The following is a 19,001-nucleotide window of genomic DNA, read 5'->3' as shown; positions in this document are numbered from 1 at the left end:
TTCTAGGACATGCCTTACATAATGGTAGCTTACTGGGGTCATACTGGCATACACATCTCACTGACTTCACTCACAGTTTCTAAGCATGTACTAGTCTGAACTTCACCACCACAGCTCCAAGCTGTCCTGCAAGTGTTCTGTGTAACAGAACTTTTGTACAAAATGTCACTGAGAGAGTAAAAACTAAGCCACAGCAGATAAAACTTGAATATTATCTGAAATGTTCTAGTAGTATTGTAGAGAATTGTAACAGTGCGCACGAACAGAGAATGGATGGGCATGCCTGGGTGCGGAGGCACCACGGGAACACGCAGGAAGGAAAGGGCCTGCAGAAAGGCCTGTGTTACTGGCACCCAGATTGGCATGTCATCAAGACCCCAGTACATCTCAATGCAGTTTCACAAGACACCTAGACCTGGACACAAAGAAAAGTGAACAAATCCGGATGACTCAAAGTGTTAAAGGATGGAAACACTGATCCCTGTCAGCTCCAAAACGGTACAGAAAGGCATATCTAAAAGCTGCACATGGCTGCCAACCTACAAAGAACCCACAAATCATGAGGAGGACTTGACAGCATGCCCTTCGTGTCATCGTAACCAATCCTGAACCAAACATCTGGACACAAGCATCATGGTGCCCGCCCGCCTGCCTGACAGATTGCTTGGACACCACATACATTCTGGTGCTTGTCAGTATGAGAGTATGAGTAAGTGAAACCTGTTTCATTTCAGGTTTTATTGGATTTATTTCAAGATAAAATCACCTTCCCCTCCCAATTGGTTCAGGTCTCAGAGATTTTGATGTAGGCAAACTAGATATTTTTAGAGGAAGATAAACAGGAACATCTGTTCCAGTGGCACACCAAATTCACTTCACACCTAACAGGAATGTAAGGGTCTGAACCACTAACCGCTTCTTTGATCACCTTCAAACCACAGGTAGGAAATTTTTTATCTCGGCGACCAGACCAAATTAAGTACAAAGTATACCTCTACAAGCCTAGGCACTCTAGATTTAGAGGCCTCCATATCGAATATTTCAACCTACTGATCCATTGTTATTGCACTGTATTACTTGCTAATGTAGACAATGCCAAGTAACAGGGCTTTTTTCTTTTTTCCAGACTTTTTTTGGTCTCATTTTTATTTTGCTTGACTCTTCTTTCAAGCAGGGATACAAAGAAATACATGAAAATCCAGAAGCATTTGTAAAGTTATTGACTCATGTCATTAAGCATGCCAATCTCTAAATTACAAATTAGGTCAGCACAGTGTCATTGTAAATTCACTTGTTTATCACATTTAGCTTTCGAGTCTGATGTCAAAGCACAACAGGGATGTAATGTACTCGCTAGCTCTATCTGAACTGATTTAAAGGAACAGATTATGTGAACTCACTTTGCTCAGCTAAATTTCTCGGGTTTACTGGCCTCCATGACAAGGCATGCATGATACATTCAGCATCTGTGGAGTTCATTTTAAGCATAAAGCCAAAGGCATTAACTACTTCAGCAGCCCTTCCCTTCCTGGTTTATTACAGGCAAGAGAGCAAAAGGGAAGACCAGCCAATCCCCTGCACACACACACTCCAAAAATAACAGCGAAGGATCAGAAGTTCTTTCTACAGTTGCCGGATCCCATATTTCCTATAGTATCTACCAAAAATGTGTACTTTGCTGACGAATTAACAGTGCCTAAGCTGTTCTTAGCAGTTCTTCTGCCCATCAGACCTTGTAAACAACCAGAATTTTTCCATCTAAAAATAGAAAGCTTTCTTGTGGAAAGTGTGGTAAACCACCCAAACACTCACCTCCAAACATTCTTGCTGAAACCAAAGAAGAGGAAGGCTATTTAATTCTAAAGAAAGAAACATTATACACTACTACAGTGATGTGCAAAGTAGTTGGAAATTATACAGTGGAAGGAAGCCAGGAAGAAAGAGGAAATTATGTTCCTTGGCAAAATGGGTCCAAAGCTGCCAATGTCTGATGGTGGCAGTGTTGAAAAATGAGTTTTGCATCCTCAGCCAAACAGCAGCAGCAGCAGCTTATTGAAGGTCATAATCACAGCTCAGCAGTGGATTCGGCAGCAGATTTAACTAATCAGCATATAAACGTCAGAACAACGAACTCTAGCCAAGCAGACTGGATTAACTATTCCAAAAGCACAGAACATGTGACAGATGAAAATGATGCTTTTTGACATACACTGGAGACTCCCAAAGATTAGAGTCTCGACTCAGAATCGTAAAGGCTCCTTAGGCCAACTCGCAGCCCACTGCTGCTTAAGTTGGGGGACAAGTCGGACCTCACGTGACAAGTCACCACAAACGCAGCACAGGAACGTCAGAGCATTGCTGAGAAAACTAACAATGGATCGCAAGACACAGGAGACAGGTTTGGCTGAGCCCTCTCATCAAGAGCAATTGAAATTCAACCTGGGCCCTTGCAAAGCCCCCAGTTTGCAGATGTGGGGACTGAGCAGAGGAAAAGACAGATTAATAAAACGCCAAAAAGCAAAAAGCAGAACTCTTAGGTGAAATGAGCTGCTGAACACTGTGAATTTGATAAAACTATCCTTCAGGAATGAAATCACCCAGCTCTGACAGAAGGTTATGACAACAGAGAAATAACAAGAACAGCAAATAGCAGGAAGTATAGGATCCAATCCATTAATTAGAGAGAGACTAACTGAACGGTCACGATCAAAGCTAGTACTGAATTACAACATGTATGACGAAAAGAGACTGGACAATATTAAAGAGAAGGAGAGGAGTGAATGTTATGAAAGGGGAAAAAAAAACCAAAAAAACCACACAGACATGAAGCAGCTGAAAGAAGTGGAAAACAAAATCCCAAATCCCAATGCTATTAAAAAAAAGATATCTTGAGAGAAGTTTTCAAAGTGGACAATGATAAATAAAACCAAAAGCTGCACTGAGATCAAGGAGGATGAAGTTACCTTGGTCAGAGGCAATAAGCCTATCATAAAGTACTTGCAGAAGGTCTTAAAATTAAAAAACAAACAAAAAAAACCTGATGAGAGAGGTATTCCTGCCTACTGATTCACATAAAGCCAGAGCTTTAGCACCAAATTTTGTTTATGTAAGAATTTACTTGAGAAATTGCATATTCTTGGGAACGGAAACTACCTCTAAAGTGCTGTAAAACTGAAGTTCAAATCCTCCACCACGAAGGAGTATAATGGTGAAAGCCTCCTCTAACCCACATCCAGCCATTAAATACTCAACCAGGAAATATATTATCAGATCGTAACAGGGACTTAAAAAGTTGTTTTGGTGGCATTGGAAGAGGAATTATTCTTAATGACCACTAAACGATTCCACTCGTTACAGAAGATGGCTGTGATAAGTCTTTTTTTCCAGCCAGAGAACGTGTCAGTACCAGTATGAATACTGGTACTACAAATGAACCAAAGTATATATTTGGGAAGGCTCATGGAGAAATGCAGAAAGAACACACGGTCATAACAAAAACAAATCATTGCAGAAAAAGATCTATTCTTCATCACTTTTAGTCTGTGTTCTAAATGTTCTGGATTATTTGGAGCCTGTGCTAATTTCCCTTTTTCTTCCTTTTTATTTGTCTGTGTTCCCAAGCCCTCTGGAAGGAAAAAAGAAGAAAAAAAGTCTTGAATCCCTACTCCCTGCTAAATGATTCACTACCTGTATACTTCACGAGGTTTAAAGCCTGTGTGTCATCTTTTTATTTTACTTCATGTCATCATTGCTCAGCTCTCCTCTCTGCCCATTTTTATTAACAACATACTTATCCATTTCACAACTGTGCCTCTGTCTTTCTCCACATTGCCACCTGGTTTCTATACCCCCCTGCAGCTGAAGACAAGAGAAAGTTGACTATTTGGCCTTTACCAAATCATTAAGTTAAGTGCACTTGAAGCTGGCCTTTATGCACAGAACTGCCTGCACAAGGCACCTCAGTATAGAGCACACGGAACAAATCATGGAATTACTTGTGATTTACATCAGTATTATGGGAACCATAATGGTCAGTTCAGGATACTCAAAATAAAAAGTTATCTTCAGCATACATGGCTGGTTGCTTAATTTGTAATTGTATGCACAAAACCACACTGTTCCTCAGAGCACAAAAAATCAACACAAATTCAAAACAGATTAAATTATAAACCAGGTGTCATGAGTACAAGGAGAGAAGAGAACTCACACCTGTTTAGTTACTTGTAAAATGTTGGTGTTTTAGACTACTTTTCCAATATTGCCAAACAATTAAATCCTCCAAAACCGGTAACTGGTCTTTGGCTCATGGCTTCATTTTTTTCCCCCAGAGCTATGCATGAATTCTCACTGTAGGATTAGGGAGGAAAGGGGAGGGTTTGTTGGGTTTATTTTTGAGGCATTGGAGGAGGCAGAAGGGAAGAGACTCAAGACATTCTTCTTGTCTAAGACTATACTGCTTGTTTAGTCTGAGCTCAGGTTACATCAAACGGAGTCTAAAAAAAATAAAAGGACTCTGCAAAAATAGTCATGATGGACACCTTTACACATTGGCACTAATGAAATATCCCTCACTACAATCCTATTGCACCTAAAATGATTTCTTAGTTGAACAGGAAACTGCAAAAGAAGAAATACATCTCAGCTGCTTTCATTCAGCTGAACCAACCAGTAAAATTAACGTTAGAGAAGAAAACCTAGTACCACTTAAATCTAGAAACGAACATAGCAAAACTCCCTTCTATTGAACATGGCTGATAAAAAATGTCTTCTTGAACCATACATGCTGCAGCAGGACTTCGGCAGCACCAAAACAAGGCATCACCCAAAACTTAACCACACTCTGAAACAATTTCTAAGAAAATGGATGAAAGATGACTCCATAAGCAATACAATTAATATTATAGAACACACATCCTCAGAATATCAGGCCCTCTGTCACAAAAGATTCTACCCTTTACCCGAATTTCAATAGTTTTGTTATTTTTAATGTACTGAACCTTTTACATGCGAGCCAGGCATTTTCCAGGATTAGAAGTGGTAAGTGAAAATGCTTCTGGGGTTTTTAAAAACAAAGTGTAAAAAGAAAGCACTATGCATTCCTCCAATTAAAAATACATTTAATCAGATTATTAATCAGAAGTTTGGAGTACACATTTCAAAATTGGCAAAGACCTAGCACTTGCTTTTAAAAACAAGAAGAGGTTCAAAAAACTGGTCCAATGTTGGGACAGTGGGTTTGGGCCCAAAGGACCTGAATTCAGCTCCTTACTTAACCTTAGAGGGGGTTGAGAGAATAAAAAAGACTAGTAAATTGTATGCGTCTTTGAAAGATTCTCTTGTAACATCTACAGACTACATCTACAGCTACCAATTAGCTACCTGTAAAATGGCAATAGATTCCTACCACTTCCTAGGATTTCCAGAGAATAAAATGTTTTAGTCCTTGAAAGTCTCTCAAAGTACCATGGCAACATGGGTCATAGAGGCAATACTGGGGAGCAAGTGGGAGGAATCAGTTACTAAATGTGAAAAACAAGGCAGTAGCTTAGGTAAAACCAACCAACACTTTAAATCATGGGCAGGGGGGGAAGGTTCAAGAGAACCTCTGGGGGTCATGTAGTCCAACCTCCTGCTCAAAGTAAGGCTGTCTTCAAAGTTATAGCAGGTTGTTCCAGGTTTTGCTGAACACCTCCGAGGCTGGTGAGCGGACAAGCTCTTTGGATAGCCTGTTTCAGTACTTAACCACACTCACTGTGAAAACGCTTTTCCTTAAATCTAGTCTGAATTTCCTTACTGCAGCTTGTGAATGTTGCCTCTTATGCTTTCCCTGTGCACCTCTGAGAAGACTCTGGATTAGTCTCCTCTGTAACTACTCCTTTAGGTAGTGGGAGATAGCAATTACAGCCTCCCTTAGTCTTGCCTTCCCCAGGCTTATCAAACCCAGCTCCATCAGCCTCTTCTCATACAACAGATGCTCCACCTGCTAATAATCTTAGTGGCTGCCCAGTGGACTCTCTCCAATCTGTCAGTATCTCTTGTATATTAGGGGGCCCGAAACTGGACACGGTGTTCCACAAGCAGAGCAGTGTCACAAGCGTAAAGTAGAGGAATACCGCCCTGAGGCTGAGTGAGAGGAGGGGAAACAAACCAAAACTGTCTACTCAACTGTCTGTGACTACCCAGAAAGGTTCCTTGGCTAGAGGCAAAAGACTGAGTTCAGGGTTGATCACTTCATTCACAATGACTGGATTTGAGTTTTTGCTCAGTAATGTCACTTTTGTGGGAAGATGAAATCTCTTAGCTTTCTCTGAGGTGGTGCTCCAGAAGTACTCACAATCCTGCCATACGAAGAAAGAATTGGGACTCCAAAGTCAGTTCTCCTACATAAGCTTCCATACAGAGGAACACGATACAGCTCTACACCGGGACTACCCATTTTATCATCTTCATCCTCTCTTAGCCTACAGCTTTTCTGAGGCACTCCTTTTCTCTGCCTTTAGGAAAAGAAAAGAGGGGAAAAAAAGAGAGAGAAAAGCAAAACAGAGCCATCAGTTTGCATACATAGTTTTGGTGTTTTGTTTAAACTTGAGACCATGGTTGCAATGAAAGAGACTGAAATTAGCAGCTGGCAACTGCTGCCGGAAGTAAAGCAGTATGCATGAGAGTAATGCTTTCTATGCAATATCCTTTCGCTTTGAGCATCATTTGTCCCGCAGGTTGCATTTAAAATCTAAAATCTGTTACCCAGTTCAGGTTCTTCCCAGGTGAGGCTGGCAAATTGCAGACTATTAGAGATGATGAGAGACACAGAGAGACCAAGAACGCCTAGCATACCTGGTATAGCAAGCCAGATCAGAGATAACCACATGACAGGAATCCGTGGCTCCTTTGAAGACCGCTTTTCTTTTGCTGCTTTTCAAGTGAAGCTTATGACTTCAAAACAACTGGCTGTAATATTAAGTACATTCTTCCTTAGCACTTAGAGCACACAACGCGAAAATCTCTGCTTCGATAAGCACTCTTCTACTTCTGTGACTCAGAGGCTAAAATGAAACATTTTAATACTACTGACTGTGAATACAATATTAAACAGAAGACAACTATTTTACTACTGATCTGCAACACAGTACTTTTCATCATCTTATGCAGCTCTGCTATGAGAAGAGAAAAGTTGAGTGATAAAGATGAAGGTGGATACAGACAGGGAAACTCATTCTGAAAGTTAGTTTCAAAAAAATCTCAACAGCAGTGTTCAATATTGACAATTAATTACAATTTTAGCTCTCCATATTCTACCTCCCTATACAGAGATAACTATTTAGGGAAAAAAAACCTACTTTTACTTTCTTCATTCTGTGCAACTCTTAGGACAAAAAAAAAATATTGCTCATTAGCATTACATACATGCATATATAGCTACAAAGGGTAGGTATGCATATTTGTGACTATGCATACGTATAAATGCTTTTCCTGAGTTAAAATATTTTATGCCAGCTTTAAGTTGGGAACAAGTTTTTATGGCCAAGTTATAAACCACTGAAATACAAGTTTATATTGGAAATGCTTCGGTACCCTTAACTATAATGGTGCTAGTGGACACTGCAATAATTCCAGTCCCAGAATTTAATAAAATGCGGTCACTATTCTACAGTAGCATCACAAAGAGCCCCATTAACTCTCCTATTGCTACAAGAAGGAATAACATTTTCAGCAGCTAAAGCTGAAAGAGGGGGAACGAAAGGAGAGGGAAATGAGTCTTGTTCCAACCTAAGGCATTGGTTTAAAGTAATGAGACATATTAGGAGGTTTATTCCATAAAATGTAATGTTTATTTCACTCATTTGAAGCAAATTTCCGTACAAGAGCCAATTTAAGAATGTTTATTTAATAAATAAAGATGTGTATTTTTTTTTTTGAGTGCTTTTAATTGAAGCGCAGGTCCTACCTCTTCAATAGACTCAGATACAAGTCCACCAAACCAAGAACCCTTTCAACAATTCATGTCTTACAGCAAAAGTCGTGATTCTTCAAGCTAATAAAAAATATATATATTCCTTATTCATCTCATAAAATTAAAAATGGTAACTACTTAAAGTTGCATATTTGAGTTCACAGGAACACAAGTAAATTCAGATGTTTCAAAACACCCCTTTTAAAACCTGGTGGTTTTATTTTTGGTCTGTGATCCACATCTGTGGCTGAGATCTTGTGGTACTATCCAGGAAATGAATTATCTTAGGACATGCAAATCTTACACCTTGTCTTCCAAAAGCACTAAGAAAAATCAATGGAAAACTACCAGAAATGAAGGAAAAACCCACCCCCTGATACTGAAGAACACTCATCTGGCTTGTTTATTAACATACTATATTTTAGATGCTCTATGTAACATTTTAAGTACTTATTGTATCGAGTGTCATGTTTCAGAATGGCAGATAAAATCGGGGTGTGTGTGGGGGAATGGAGGGTGAGTTGTTTTTGTTTTGAATCACAAATGTGATTTCCACATACAAGCTGGATGATTGGGTTTGTCCCCTGTAAGATGGCCCAAATGCAGGACTTTGGGTTTCAGAGACTTCACACCATTACCAATGATGCTCAAGCAAGACAATTTTACCATTGTAAGACAAGAACAATGCAAGATCACTGGAAGTGGATAACCCAGAATTATCCAGTTTGAATTATCTCAAAGCTTTTACACATCAGCATACACATTTTTCAAAAAAGACAAGCCAGTAGTACTTTTCTCAGCTTACCCACTAAGGTTTGGTGCTTGGCACTTTCTAGATTAGTAAGGCATTCACATTAGTCTTTCTTCTAGACAGGAGATAGAAAGGGTGACTGAAACAACTGAGGAAATGCCTTAAGAGATAAAAGTGATCCAACACTGGGAACTCGGTTTCAATCTACTCTTTTGTGTCCACAAAGAGGCAACAGTCTTATAACTGAAAAGCAGGGAAGTCATGACTGATGGCTTGACATAATACATTGACAATGAGATCATATATAGATCTGGTCAGGTCCTGATGCGTGTCTGTTGAGGACCTATACGGGATCAACCACAGACTGCTGATTCTGCCAGGCAGTGTGGTTGAAATGTGGTTTAGGTTCAAAATTTAGTTTCAGAGGACAGAAGTTACATTTTCTCATCTGATTATCACCCTTGGTGGGAGAAAAGCAGATAATGGAACTATAGAGCCTTTTCAATCCACCTTAAGTGGCAGGAGTTGCTTCCACAGTTTTTGTAGACTTCTAAGTTGCTTTCTGCTGTTGCTACTGAAAGGAGAACAATCTACAGCCTTGCACAGGTGCTATAAATGAGATATCACACTGAAGCAAAAGGGACCTTTCACCTGAACTATGTTGGTTCTGCAGGCCACACAAATAATCTCTCTTTAGGGATTAAGTACAAAAAGCAGCTATTGTTGATGCACTGCAAGAACGGTGAAACCAATCTAAGACAGTTTTTCTTCCTCACAGCCTCAAATGCTGTTGATATTTCATCAACCTATCAGACTGTGAAATACAAGCCTAAAAGGAAAAATCAAAAGCAACTAGTGTATGTTGTGTGTAAGTCTATATTAATGTATATCACTTGTCAGATGCTGAAGCATAAGACAAAAAGTGCATTATTTTCAGATGGCTGGGTACACAACCATTTAAAAAAGGAAAAGAAAAAACCCAGACCATATTTGACATACTTCATGAAGATAGCCAACAAACTAAAGAAACAAGTCTTTCCCTGTCAGAGTCTCACGTCTTATACTTCAACTCTGTGGTTTCCAGAACATCAGCTGCCTTTTATTTTTATTGTGTCATAGGACATAGTGAAAAAAGATTTGGCTTTTAAGTGGTGCAAGGATATAAATAGTCAATAACAACAAAAAAGTACTTGCAACAGCTAACTTCCACATCCTACTTCATCATAATCAAAGGGCTTAATACTTTGTGCTTTCTTTTCTGGGTATGCTGCAGCAGTCGAACATAATTGGTGTCAATGAAGTTGCTGGTACAAAACCAAATAGTATTCAGCTTCAGAAACGACTTCATATAAAACTTGAAATGTTTCTTAAACAGAAACAGCCATTTTATTTTCCAGTGCCATTCAAAACACAGGAAAGCTCACTTGCCAAGTTAAAATTAAAGAAGTCTCTATTTTGTAAATGCTTATTTTCAAGAACTTGAAGAGGAATAAGAGTTATTAAAGGTAAGAAATCTCTCCCCTTTATTAATCTTCTAAATAGCATTCTAAAGGGGAAAAGGACATATCCTTAGGAATAATCAGTCTTATTTCTGAGATTTGTTTAAAATAGTAATATTTCTCTGACTGTAGCAAACTTACAATATCACAAAAAACAATTCTGGAGTTCCACCAAGAGGTGAGCTTGCTTTATGCTCTTTACTGGGTTACATTCAAAAGGACATCTGTTAAGAGTTAATAGACTAACAAAGCAGCTCAGCACATTAGTAAGGAAATATCTTGTGCCTGATGTACTCCAAATACTGTTTTGATCCCAAAACGACAACTGGATGAAGGACTGTGATTGCAGTGGTAGCAAATTTCACTTCAGGCTCCAGCTAAGAGTCAGAAAATGTTCTCAGTGTCTAAATACCACTAAGTTCATATGCATGTGTTGTACAGCCACATACTCTGAATTACTGTTATCACTGCTAAGGCTCCAACAGGGACGCGTTCTGGATAGCTTTATTGTCATGTTGTAGTTGAAACTGAAACAGTAAGGCAGCACGAGAGAAAAACTGAAAATTACTAAGTTGCTACCCTGTAAGTAGTTTAATATTAGTTTACTAAAAAGTGTAATTAAATTCTGTAGGACTAACAACTGAATCCAAATTCATAGGATAGCAACAAGTTTGGGGAAAGGAAGACTAAAGGGAAAGATAACGAGCTAAATGTTTAGGTAGCTGGAAGACAGATCTCAGAGCTCTCTGTGTAGCCTACAATCAGCTTTTAATATCATGCTGCCCAGGACTGGCTGCCTTTCTGGTATTAAAAACAAAAACAATGTTTTAAATAGATATCCAACTCTTCTTCTTTCCAAAAATCTCTCCAACTAGTAATCACTTTTCCCTTTCCATTTCACAAAGCAAATCTTTAGAGTGCCTTCACGAAACATAGGTATACTGAAATTATCATCTACAACAACTTTCTTATATTGCAACAGAGCATGTGAGGCAAGCATACACCCCAAATATCTACCAGAAAAGCTACCACTCAGAGGGAAACCCATCTAAACCAAAAATCAATTTATTTATAACTCTCTATGGTGGTCTTTCTACCACAGGCAACACAGATTTCATGGATAATTTCCGCAATACTAATATAAATATTTTTTTAAAAAACTCATTTTCACATTACTTACAAAATTCAGAATTTTTCCAAAGGAAAAACTGCCAACTTCTTCATCTGGAAAAAACTTGGTAATTTGCATCCTTCCTTAAAGAACTCGGCCAAGGTGGCCATGCAAAACAGGAAGAAAACACAGAACCTAGAGTTTAAAAAAAATGGTTTGTGCTCAATTCTGTTTTAGCACTTCTTGATACTTCCAGCCAAATATCATGCCTGATCCTTCACCTTAGGAACACAGGAATGACAGCTGTGATTCCCTCCTAGGTGGACTCCATTATGAATTTCAAGCTCCAGATTATATTTAAAAGGAACAGAGCACTGAACGTATACAAAAGCATCAGTACTTGCAAATCTTTCTAGGAAGTCTGAGCTCAATAAGCTTTTTTCTTTTTCCTTAAATTCAAATCACAGTAGTTATTTGCATCATTAAGTAAAATTTCACTTCAAAAACTTCACTTCAATTGACTTCAAGTCACGATCCTCCCAACAAGTATACCAAGTAAAGATGCAACTACACCTTCTGAATTAAACGGAAAGAACTTTTGTATATAAGCTTGAGGACATGCAAAACCATTTGCAAAAATCAGGGATTAAGTTCTCAGGCAAATTGCAATCTCCCATATAAAATATATATACCCACATGTGTATATGTGTGTGTGTGTATGTGTGTGTGTATATATATATATGTATACACACACATATATATATACACACACACATATAAAACATACATATACATATATAATATATATATAAATATATATATATAAAAAGAAAAAAAAAACCCAAACCACCACATCCACAAGCAACCAAATGTGCAAGATCCACATTCAGATTCTTCACTTCATAATAAATCAAAAATAGGTATATACTCCATTTTCCTTTCTCCAGACACCACAGTCTTACTTTTCTTCTTGCTTCAATTTTTGTACTTCATTATTTCTGTCTAGAAGGTCAACTAGCTATATGCAAGAAGTGGATTAAGGAGAACTCATACTTAAGGATTACTCTTGGAAGTGTTTTTCTGAAATTAACCTAACTGAAAATTTTGTGCAAAAAAAGTGTGTATATATTTCTACACTCATTAAAGGTCCCTACAGCTGAGCTAAATGGCCAACTGTAGTTCTGCAAGACTGAACAATATGAAAAAGTGACATTTAGGCTTTACACTTGGATAGTTTCCAATAGTCCTGGCTGGTTTTACTATAGACTTATCAGTTGTCGTCAGAACACTGCAGACATACAGACTGGATAAATGGTGGCTACAGACACACAGATCAAAGTGGCTGCTTTTCTTTTTTTCTTTTTCTTTTTTCCTTTTCAATTTAAAAAGGTAACAACCTTAATGACATGGCCTGGAAAGCCTCAAGGGTTCTGCTGATATACTATGTTTTGAAGAACAGGATATTCTTTCCTCTTAAAATACCATCAAGGACCATTTACATGAGAGCAGAAGAACAGTGACTAAGATCTTTATAAATAGGAGCTGAAAGCTGGGTTGCTAAATCCATATTTAGCCAGCTATATAAGTTGACCTGATTTTCAAATATGCCAAGCACCCTCTATGTTGCTGTCATCAAACACCATTTGGGTTTCAAGGGTGTCCAGCATACTTGAAAATGAGGCCACTAATTTTAGAGCCCAAATAGGAATCAAATAACCTAACATCAGGCCCTTGTTTTGAAAACGTCAGTATCTTGCTTAGAAGTTTTTTGGTTCTGTTTAGCTAGCTCTACTGCAGCTAGCTTCCAGCTAGCTCTACTGAATGAAATCGCTATGAGAATAGCCAAACTAGGTCCAGAGGTCCATCTATCCCCATATTCTGTTTTCAGCAGCGACTAGGACTGGATGCTTAAGGAAGAACATAAGAGCAGGTTAAATATCAAGGGACACTTTTCTCATCATACCCTTCTAGCTCCCAGCAACATGAGGTGACTAGTCAAGTTGTTGATGCAGAGTGCTCTGCTAGAGGTTGTTTTCTTGTGCTAGCACTCATTGCAAAACCAGGACATCTGAAATATGTTAAGTCAAACAGAAAAAGCAGTAATCTCATGTTATTCAAATCATGCCTCCTGAAAAAAAAAAAAATTAAAGACTGTCGTTTCTAAAATAATACTTCAATTCAAAGCAAACAAAGGCTTACAACCCTCAGGGGAGTAAAACAAATATAAGCACTTGCCTGTCAAAAAGTAGAAAGATGGTTAGCAGTTTCTAAGGCCCTAGAAGTGCAACAGATTCGTGTGACTGGGAAAAACCCCGGATAGTTAGCAAAGAAGCAATAATGACTTCTGTGGAAAAAGAGGTCTTATGTAATTAAACAACGCAAGAGAGGTTGGGAACTCAAGCACAGGCCCAGGTGGCACAAAAAGTCAGAGTCTCTCTGGACAAAAGACTTTTTTCCCCTGAGGGAAAGAAAAAGAACAAGCAATTCAGAGTCTCCTTAGGTCTCGCCAAAAGGAAAGGAAATTAAGGACTTGTAGCCAGCAGAAGATTTTGAAACACAAGGATTTCAAATGGTATCAGCAGAACTGGATTGGGAACGGAGTGATTTTAAGCAGCAAACCACCAGGGAAAGCAGAGCCGCCTCTTTCTCATTTGAAGTCTTTCAGCCTCCTCGTTCTCATTTGAAGTCTTTCAGCCAGCATAGCTCACACCAGTAATTCCATTGGCTCACGTGAGAGTATTTCTAACAGTGAAATAACTCGGGTATTTAAATGCTAATGGAGTCTACACTCAATTCCTGAGTGCATAATGCAACAACATCATTACAACAGATCAAACCATGAAGCTACTTTTAGTGTCCTGCTTCTAAACTGTTCACTCTCAAGAGTACATTAATGATGCCTACCTCTCCCTGCGGTGCGAGGCCAGGGATCTCTTCCCTGAAAAATCTAATTAAGAGCTCTACAGTATTTACGGTCTGATACATATCCCTTCTTTTCCTCCAGTTCACTCCTATCTATTGGTTATAGAACATAAAATTGGATAAAAAGTGGTTAGGCACTTATGAAATTCTCCAACTTCTACAGAAAGCACTGAATCTTCAGCTTTTAAGCTATTTAAACCTGCTTGACAATGCTTTTTTCATTTTTTAATGTACAGTTTAACATAATGTCACCAACAGAGGCATGTGGGCCACATTCTTCTCTTACTAGCACAAATTTGGGAGAAACTGTATTGAAGTTCACTTGAACTAAAAACAGTGTAAAACCAAGAAAGTGCAAAATTAAATCCTCCAACTTCAAAGAGTGGCAGGAAGCAAGAGGGAATGATTGCAATTATTATTATAAGCAATCAAGATCCTGTTTCCATACAGGAGTCCATAGCAAATTAAAAACACAGGAAGAGATGCACAGAAAACCTAAGTAAAATGAATACGCTTTCAACTAGAGTTTTTCCCACAAGGCATCTGCCAGGCTTTAAGGAAAACGCAGCCGAGCCACAGTAGCCGCTGCTGCTGGAATAGGCAACTTCAAGCTCCTAATCAGATTGTCCCATGCAAGAACTATCGGCATTGCATACCCTTCTAAAGCGTTGGGGAAACGTCCCCCTCAAGTCAAGGGAAGTATTTGGGGATATAAAAAACACGGTAAGTATCGGCTAATGAGGAACAGACAAAGAAAAGTGCCAAACGCTGTAAAGCTCTGATACTTAAGATAATGACTGAAATTTATGACTGCTTCCTTCCCTGGCAGACAGGAGGACAATTAGAGCTCTCAAAACAACAGCCCCTTTTGTGCTGGCATGCTGTGTTGTGTTTATAAGGCTACAGATAGACTAGAAGATAAAAAAATAAATAGTACAGCACCCCTTTTAACCCAAGATAATGGCAAACTTTCTAATGTGGGTTTGGGCATGGTTTTGCACATAGCTTATTCCTAACTGAAGTCATTTAGGTAATTATCATTGCATGGGCAGGAATTAACCATTTAAGTAACTCGCTGTAAGCGGAACCCTCTGAAAATCACACTGAACAAGAATAAGCGTGCTATTATGAGTCACCCTCATTTCCCTTGCTGTCCAAATACAGCTTGACATTTAAACAGTTTAAATTATGCCTTTATTTCAGTTTTTAAAAATTTGAATGTGCTTGGCTTGAGGAACTGTTGAATGGAAAGCATCAGGAAGCATGCATGCCCTTTCTTTCATCCTTTACTTGTACCCAGTGATATAGATCACTTGGAACTGAGAGTCATTAGAATAAGCATAAGGAAAAACGAGCACAGGTTTTCTCATCTCCTTCACAAAGAAAGCACTATTACAACAATATTCAGGATATGCAATCTGGACTCAAATAACCGCAGATGGTTTTACATCAGAATATCCTACAGGCATTTTTTCCCTACAAATTCTGGGAAAGGTACATGCGGGGAAGCTCCAACAACTTCCCAAAAAGCAGTAGCATATCCACACCCAAATCTTGAAGATTTCCCCTGTTGTGTGTGCTGTCATTTTGGACTACACCTCTCCCCCGCCTTTCTCTTTCATGTCATACTCTGTGCGCATCTTGTCCCTCACGGTTCCACTGATCATTGCTCTTGCAACACAGCTAAGCAAGAAGGCTAGTTCCTTCCTCACTTACGGTGACAATCCATAAGCATCTGCGTCAATCGTCTAGTTTTACGTCTTTCGAAACAGAGGAGACCACTGAACAGTTCTCCTGATTTCATATGGCTTGAAGAACATGACACACAACATCACACTTTACCAGTACAGGATATCTCCAAAGCAACAAAGCTTATGTGACAAAGGAGAGAGTCACTGGATTGTTAAGTCTTTAATTTTATAGATCTTTATAAAAAATAAAAGCAAACCTGCACCAAAAACAATACTGTATTACACATCAGCAAGATTTACTACTTTTATCCCTGATGAGGCTTGCAAGGGGAAAGCTGGAAAAAGAAATCTGCATAAAAAAAGATCCACATGCCATGAAATGTAAAGTTTCATTATGTGATTAATTATAGAGTAAAAAAAAGTAGCTTAGCAGTTCAAACTTCTGGTTCATCTAAGCACTTGGGCTGGCTTCACCTCTGTGTAATTTGAAGATCACAGATCAAACCTATTTGACAGCAGTCCCAAAGAGCCCCATAACGCCAAACCAACAGTCTGGAAATACGCCTTTCCTTTCAAACTACACCTTTCTAACAAGGCTTTGTCTTGAATTCTTCCTTTGGCTGTTTTTTCAATAATACATCTGCCTAAAGGATCCACTCTACTGTTAGCACTACTCAAATAGTGGAAAAACAAAAATAGTGTTTCATTCTCTGCTCTTAATACAAACTACCTCATTACCAACTTAAATAATAAACTTAAAAAAAAAAAGACACTAAAGGGGAATGTTATTTGCTAGACATTTCCTTGCTACTAATAGAGCTAAAATTTTATTGTAGTTCTGCACAACTGGAAATTAAATTGCAAAAACAAATGTATTTTGTTACCCTTTTTACTCTCCACAACTCCGTGAATATTTGGTAATACAATCTTTACGGTTTGCCTTACTCAGTTCCAAAGCCCAGTGTTTGACTAGAAAATCATAAATCACAACAGACTCATGAATAAACTCTGTAGCTGAAGTTTAGTATGTTCTTACTCTGCTAAGACATAATGGGAAAATCATCACCAAAAGAAAAGAGCATAGAACGATAGAGGTATTAAGGATTACAGGATTAAATAGAACAAAGAAAAAGAACTTTAATTTGGCTAATGGGGAAAATTCAAAGCCACAGGTCTAATGAGCTTGTATTTTCCTTCCCTGAGTCCTGTTCAAACTAAAGATCATAGCACAACGGATGCAAATAACCCTACCTACATGAAGCAAGAATTAGAGTTTTAAAATTGGCTTAGCAAAAATAGCACAGCAACCTTATATTGATAGAAACTTGACACTGTTCTCTGATTAAAAAGGAATATAACAAAATACAAAAGGAGATACTAAGATGTTTCTTTACCTAGCCATTCCCAGACTGGAAAAGTTGGAAGGCACTATCAAAACATCAAGCCTGGAGAAGGGATGGGTACCCAGTGTGGTGTAAGCAGCGGAGAGGCACTGGGGAATTAGCTGGAGTACAAGTTCTTTGCAGCTTTCCATAAGGCACCAGGGAGCAAAGACTCTATAAGGAATGACTGCCTGCAACCTGGCAGCAGGATTTTGGAAACGGCAGGGATACTCCACATGACCACACCATTCTTCATGCCACCTAACAAAAAGGACAGTAGTTTAATGTAATATCAGAAATATGCACAATTAACTATATCAAGATAAGGATATTTTCTAGACAATAGGGAGACAGAAGACAAAGTTAGATCACAAAGCCAACTCATTTGTATTTTGTATTTGTATACTGTTCACATACACGCAGCAGTGTAAAAACATAGGTTAAAATTATTATTACATGTCTGACTAGAATTGATGTAGTTACTCATAACTAGAAGTAAGTGAGACTGGTCAAGACTTATTTTTACAACGGTTATGTATCAAAAGAACACATTTAAAATGTAAATACAGAAAACTAAGTGACAATAAAAAAAGATAGATATTTATTCAGGCAATTTTTAAACAAACATTGTAAAACATTCTGAATATTTAAACTCAACTACAAAAATAAGACCTATTTTCTCCACAAGTATATTAGGTGCAATTAGAATGAAATTCAAAGGTTTTTTTAAACTAAAAAATTCTCCATGAAAACTAGTAAATTCTTTTTTTCCTAAGTAAAGAAAAGCAGTAGATATCAATTCAGACTTATCAGCATAGATATTTGAAGATAACACATTAAGATCAAGCTTGCTTTACATTACTTTTACAGGATGTTCAAAGTTGTAGCTGGAAGGAGGGAGAAAATCCGATCCTTTCTAAACACTGAGTCAGATACTTTTACGATAATCCATCTGCCCAGATAAACTCATATCTAAGTAGAAATCAGCTTCATGTTTTCACCTGCTAACTTGCCTCCTGTACAGCACAGAGCCTCTCCTTGGTTTCAGATTTCAACTTAAGGGAGCCGATTCTACTGTGCCTTGACAGGCAAAGCACTTACTATTCTTGCATGAGGCATCACCCAAAGCAGTTATATTTGTAATATCGTGCTCCAAGTGAGTGCTGACACACAAAAACAAATGATAACACACAGAAAAGCACTATATGTTTCTGAAGTGCCAACATTTTAACATCTTATATAACTCTTTCCCTGAAAGAAGTGGACTCTAGGCTATTTCATGGATTATATATGCAAAGGAACTACACCCATCATTATACATTTTTTTCCCCAAGGGTGGTCTAAACCAATATCCTTCTGATCTTAAAAAAAAAAAAAAAAAAAAAAAAAAAAAAAAAAGTCACTTCGTATTTAACCAGAAGAGGTAAGATTAGGTAAGCACATGAAAGCTAACATCCTATCTCCTGTAAAAGTTGCCAGTGAGTCTTTAATGACCACAAGGAGATATAAATCTTATTTCACATCCCAGCTCAATTTTATACTTTCTGTGATACTACTTGGAACAGTATCTTCTTTCAAACTCCTCATTTCAGGTTCACTGGTACCTGCACATATATTATGTTACACATTAAAATATCTTCTTTTAGAAAACCTTCCTTTTCCTCCTGACCTAGAATTTCTCCCCATTATCCTTA

At 38.2% G+C, this 19,001-nt stretch overlaps 1 protein-coding gene across 15 annotated transcripts in view; it reads right to left on the bottom strand.

Moving 5' to 3' along the window:
- AOPEP (aminopeptidase O (putative)) overlaps positions 1-19,001 on the bottom strand; it is a 204,350-nt gene that overhangs the window by 145,175 nt on the left and 40,174 nt on the right. For all 15 annotated transcript variants that reach the window (XR_010385753.1, XR_010385760.1, XR_010385755.1 and 12 more), the window contains one exon: positions 17,320-17,568. Coding sequence is in view for 7 of the 15 variants with exons in the window: in XM_026092442.2 (XP_025948227.2) it covers positions 17,320-17,568 (249 nt within the window). In the remaining 8 variants the exon portion in view is untranslated. The remainder of the gene's footprint in view (positions 1-17,319; positions 17,569-19,001) is intronic.

Source organism: Dromaius novaehollandiae, chromosome W (assembly GCF_036370855.1).
Source record: "Dromaius novaehollandiae isolate bDroNov1 chromosome W, bDroNov1.hap1, whole genome shotgun sequence".
Lineage (NCBI taxonomy): Eukaryota > Metazoa > Chordata > Aves > Casuariiformes > Dromaiidae > Dromaius > Dromaius novaehollandiae.
The sequence above is the reverse complement of the archived record's forward strand: the minus strand, read 5'-3'. Positions and strand labels throughout refer to the sequence as shown.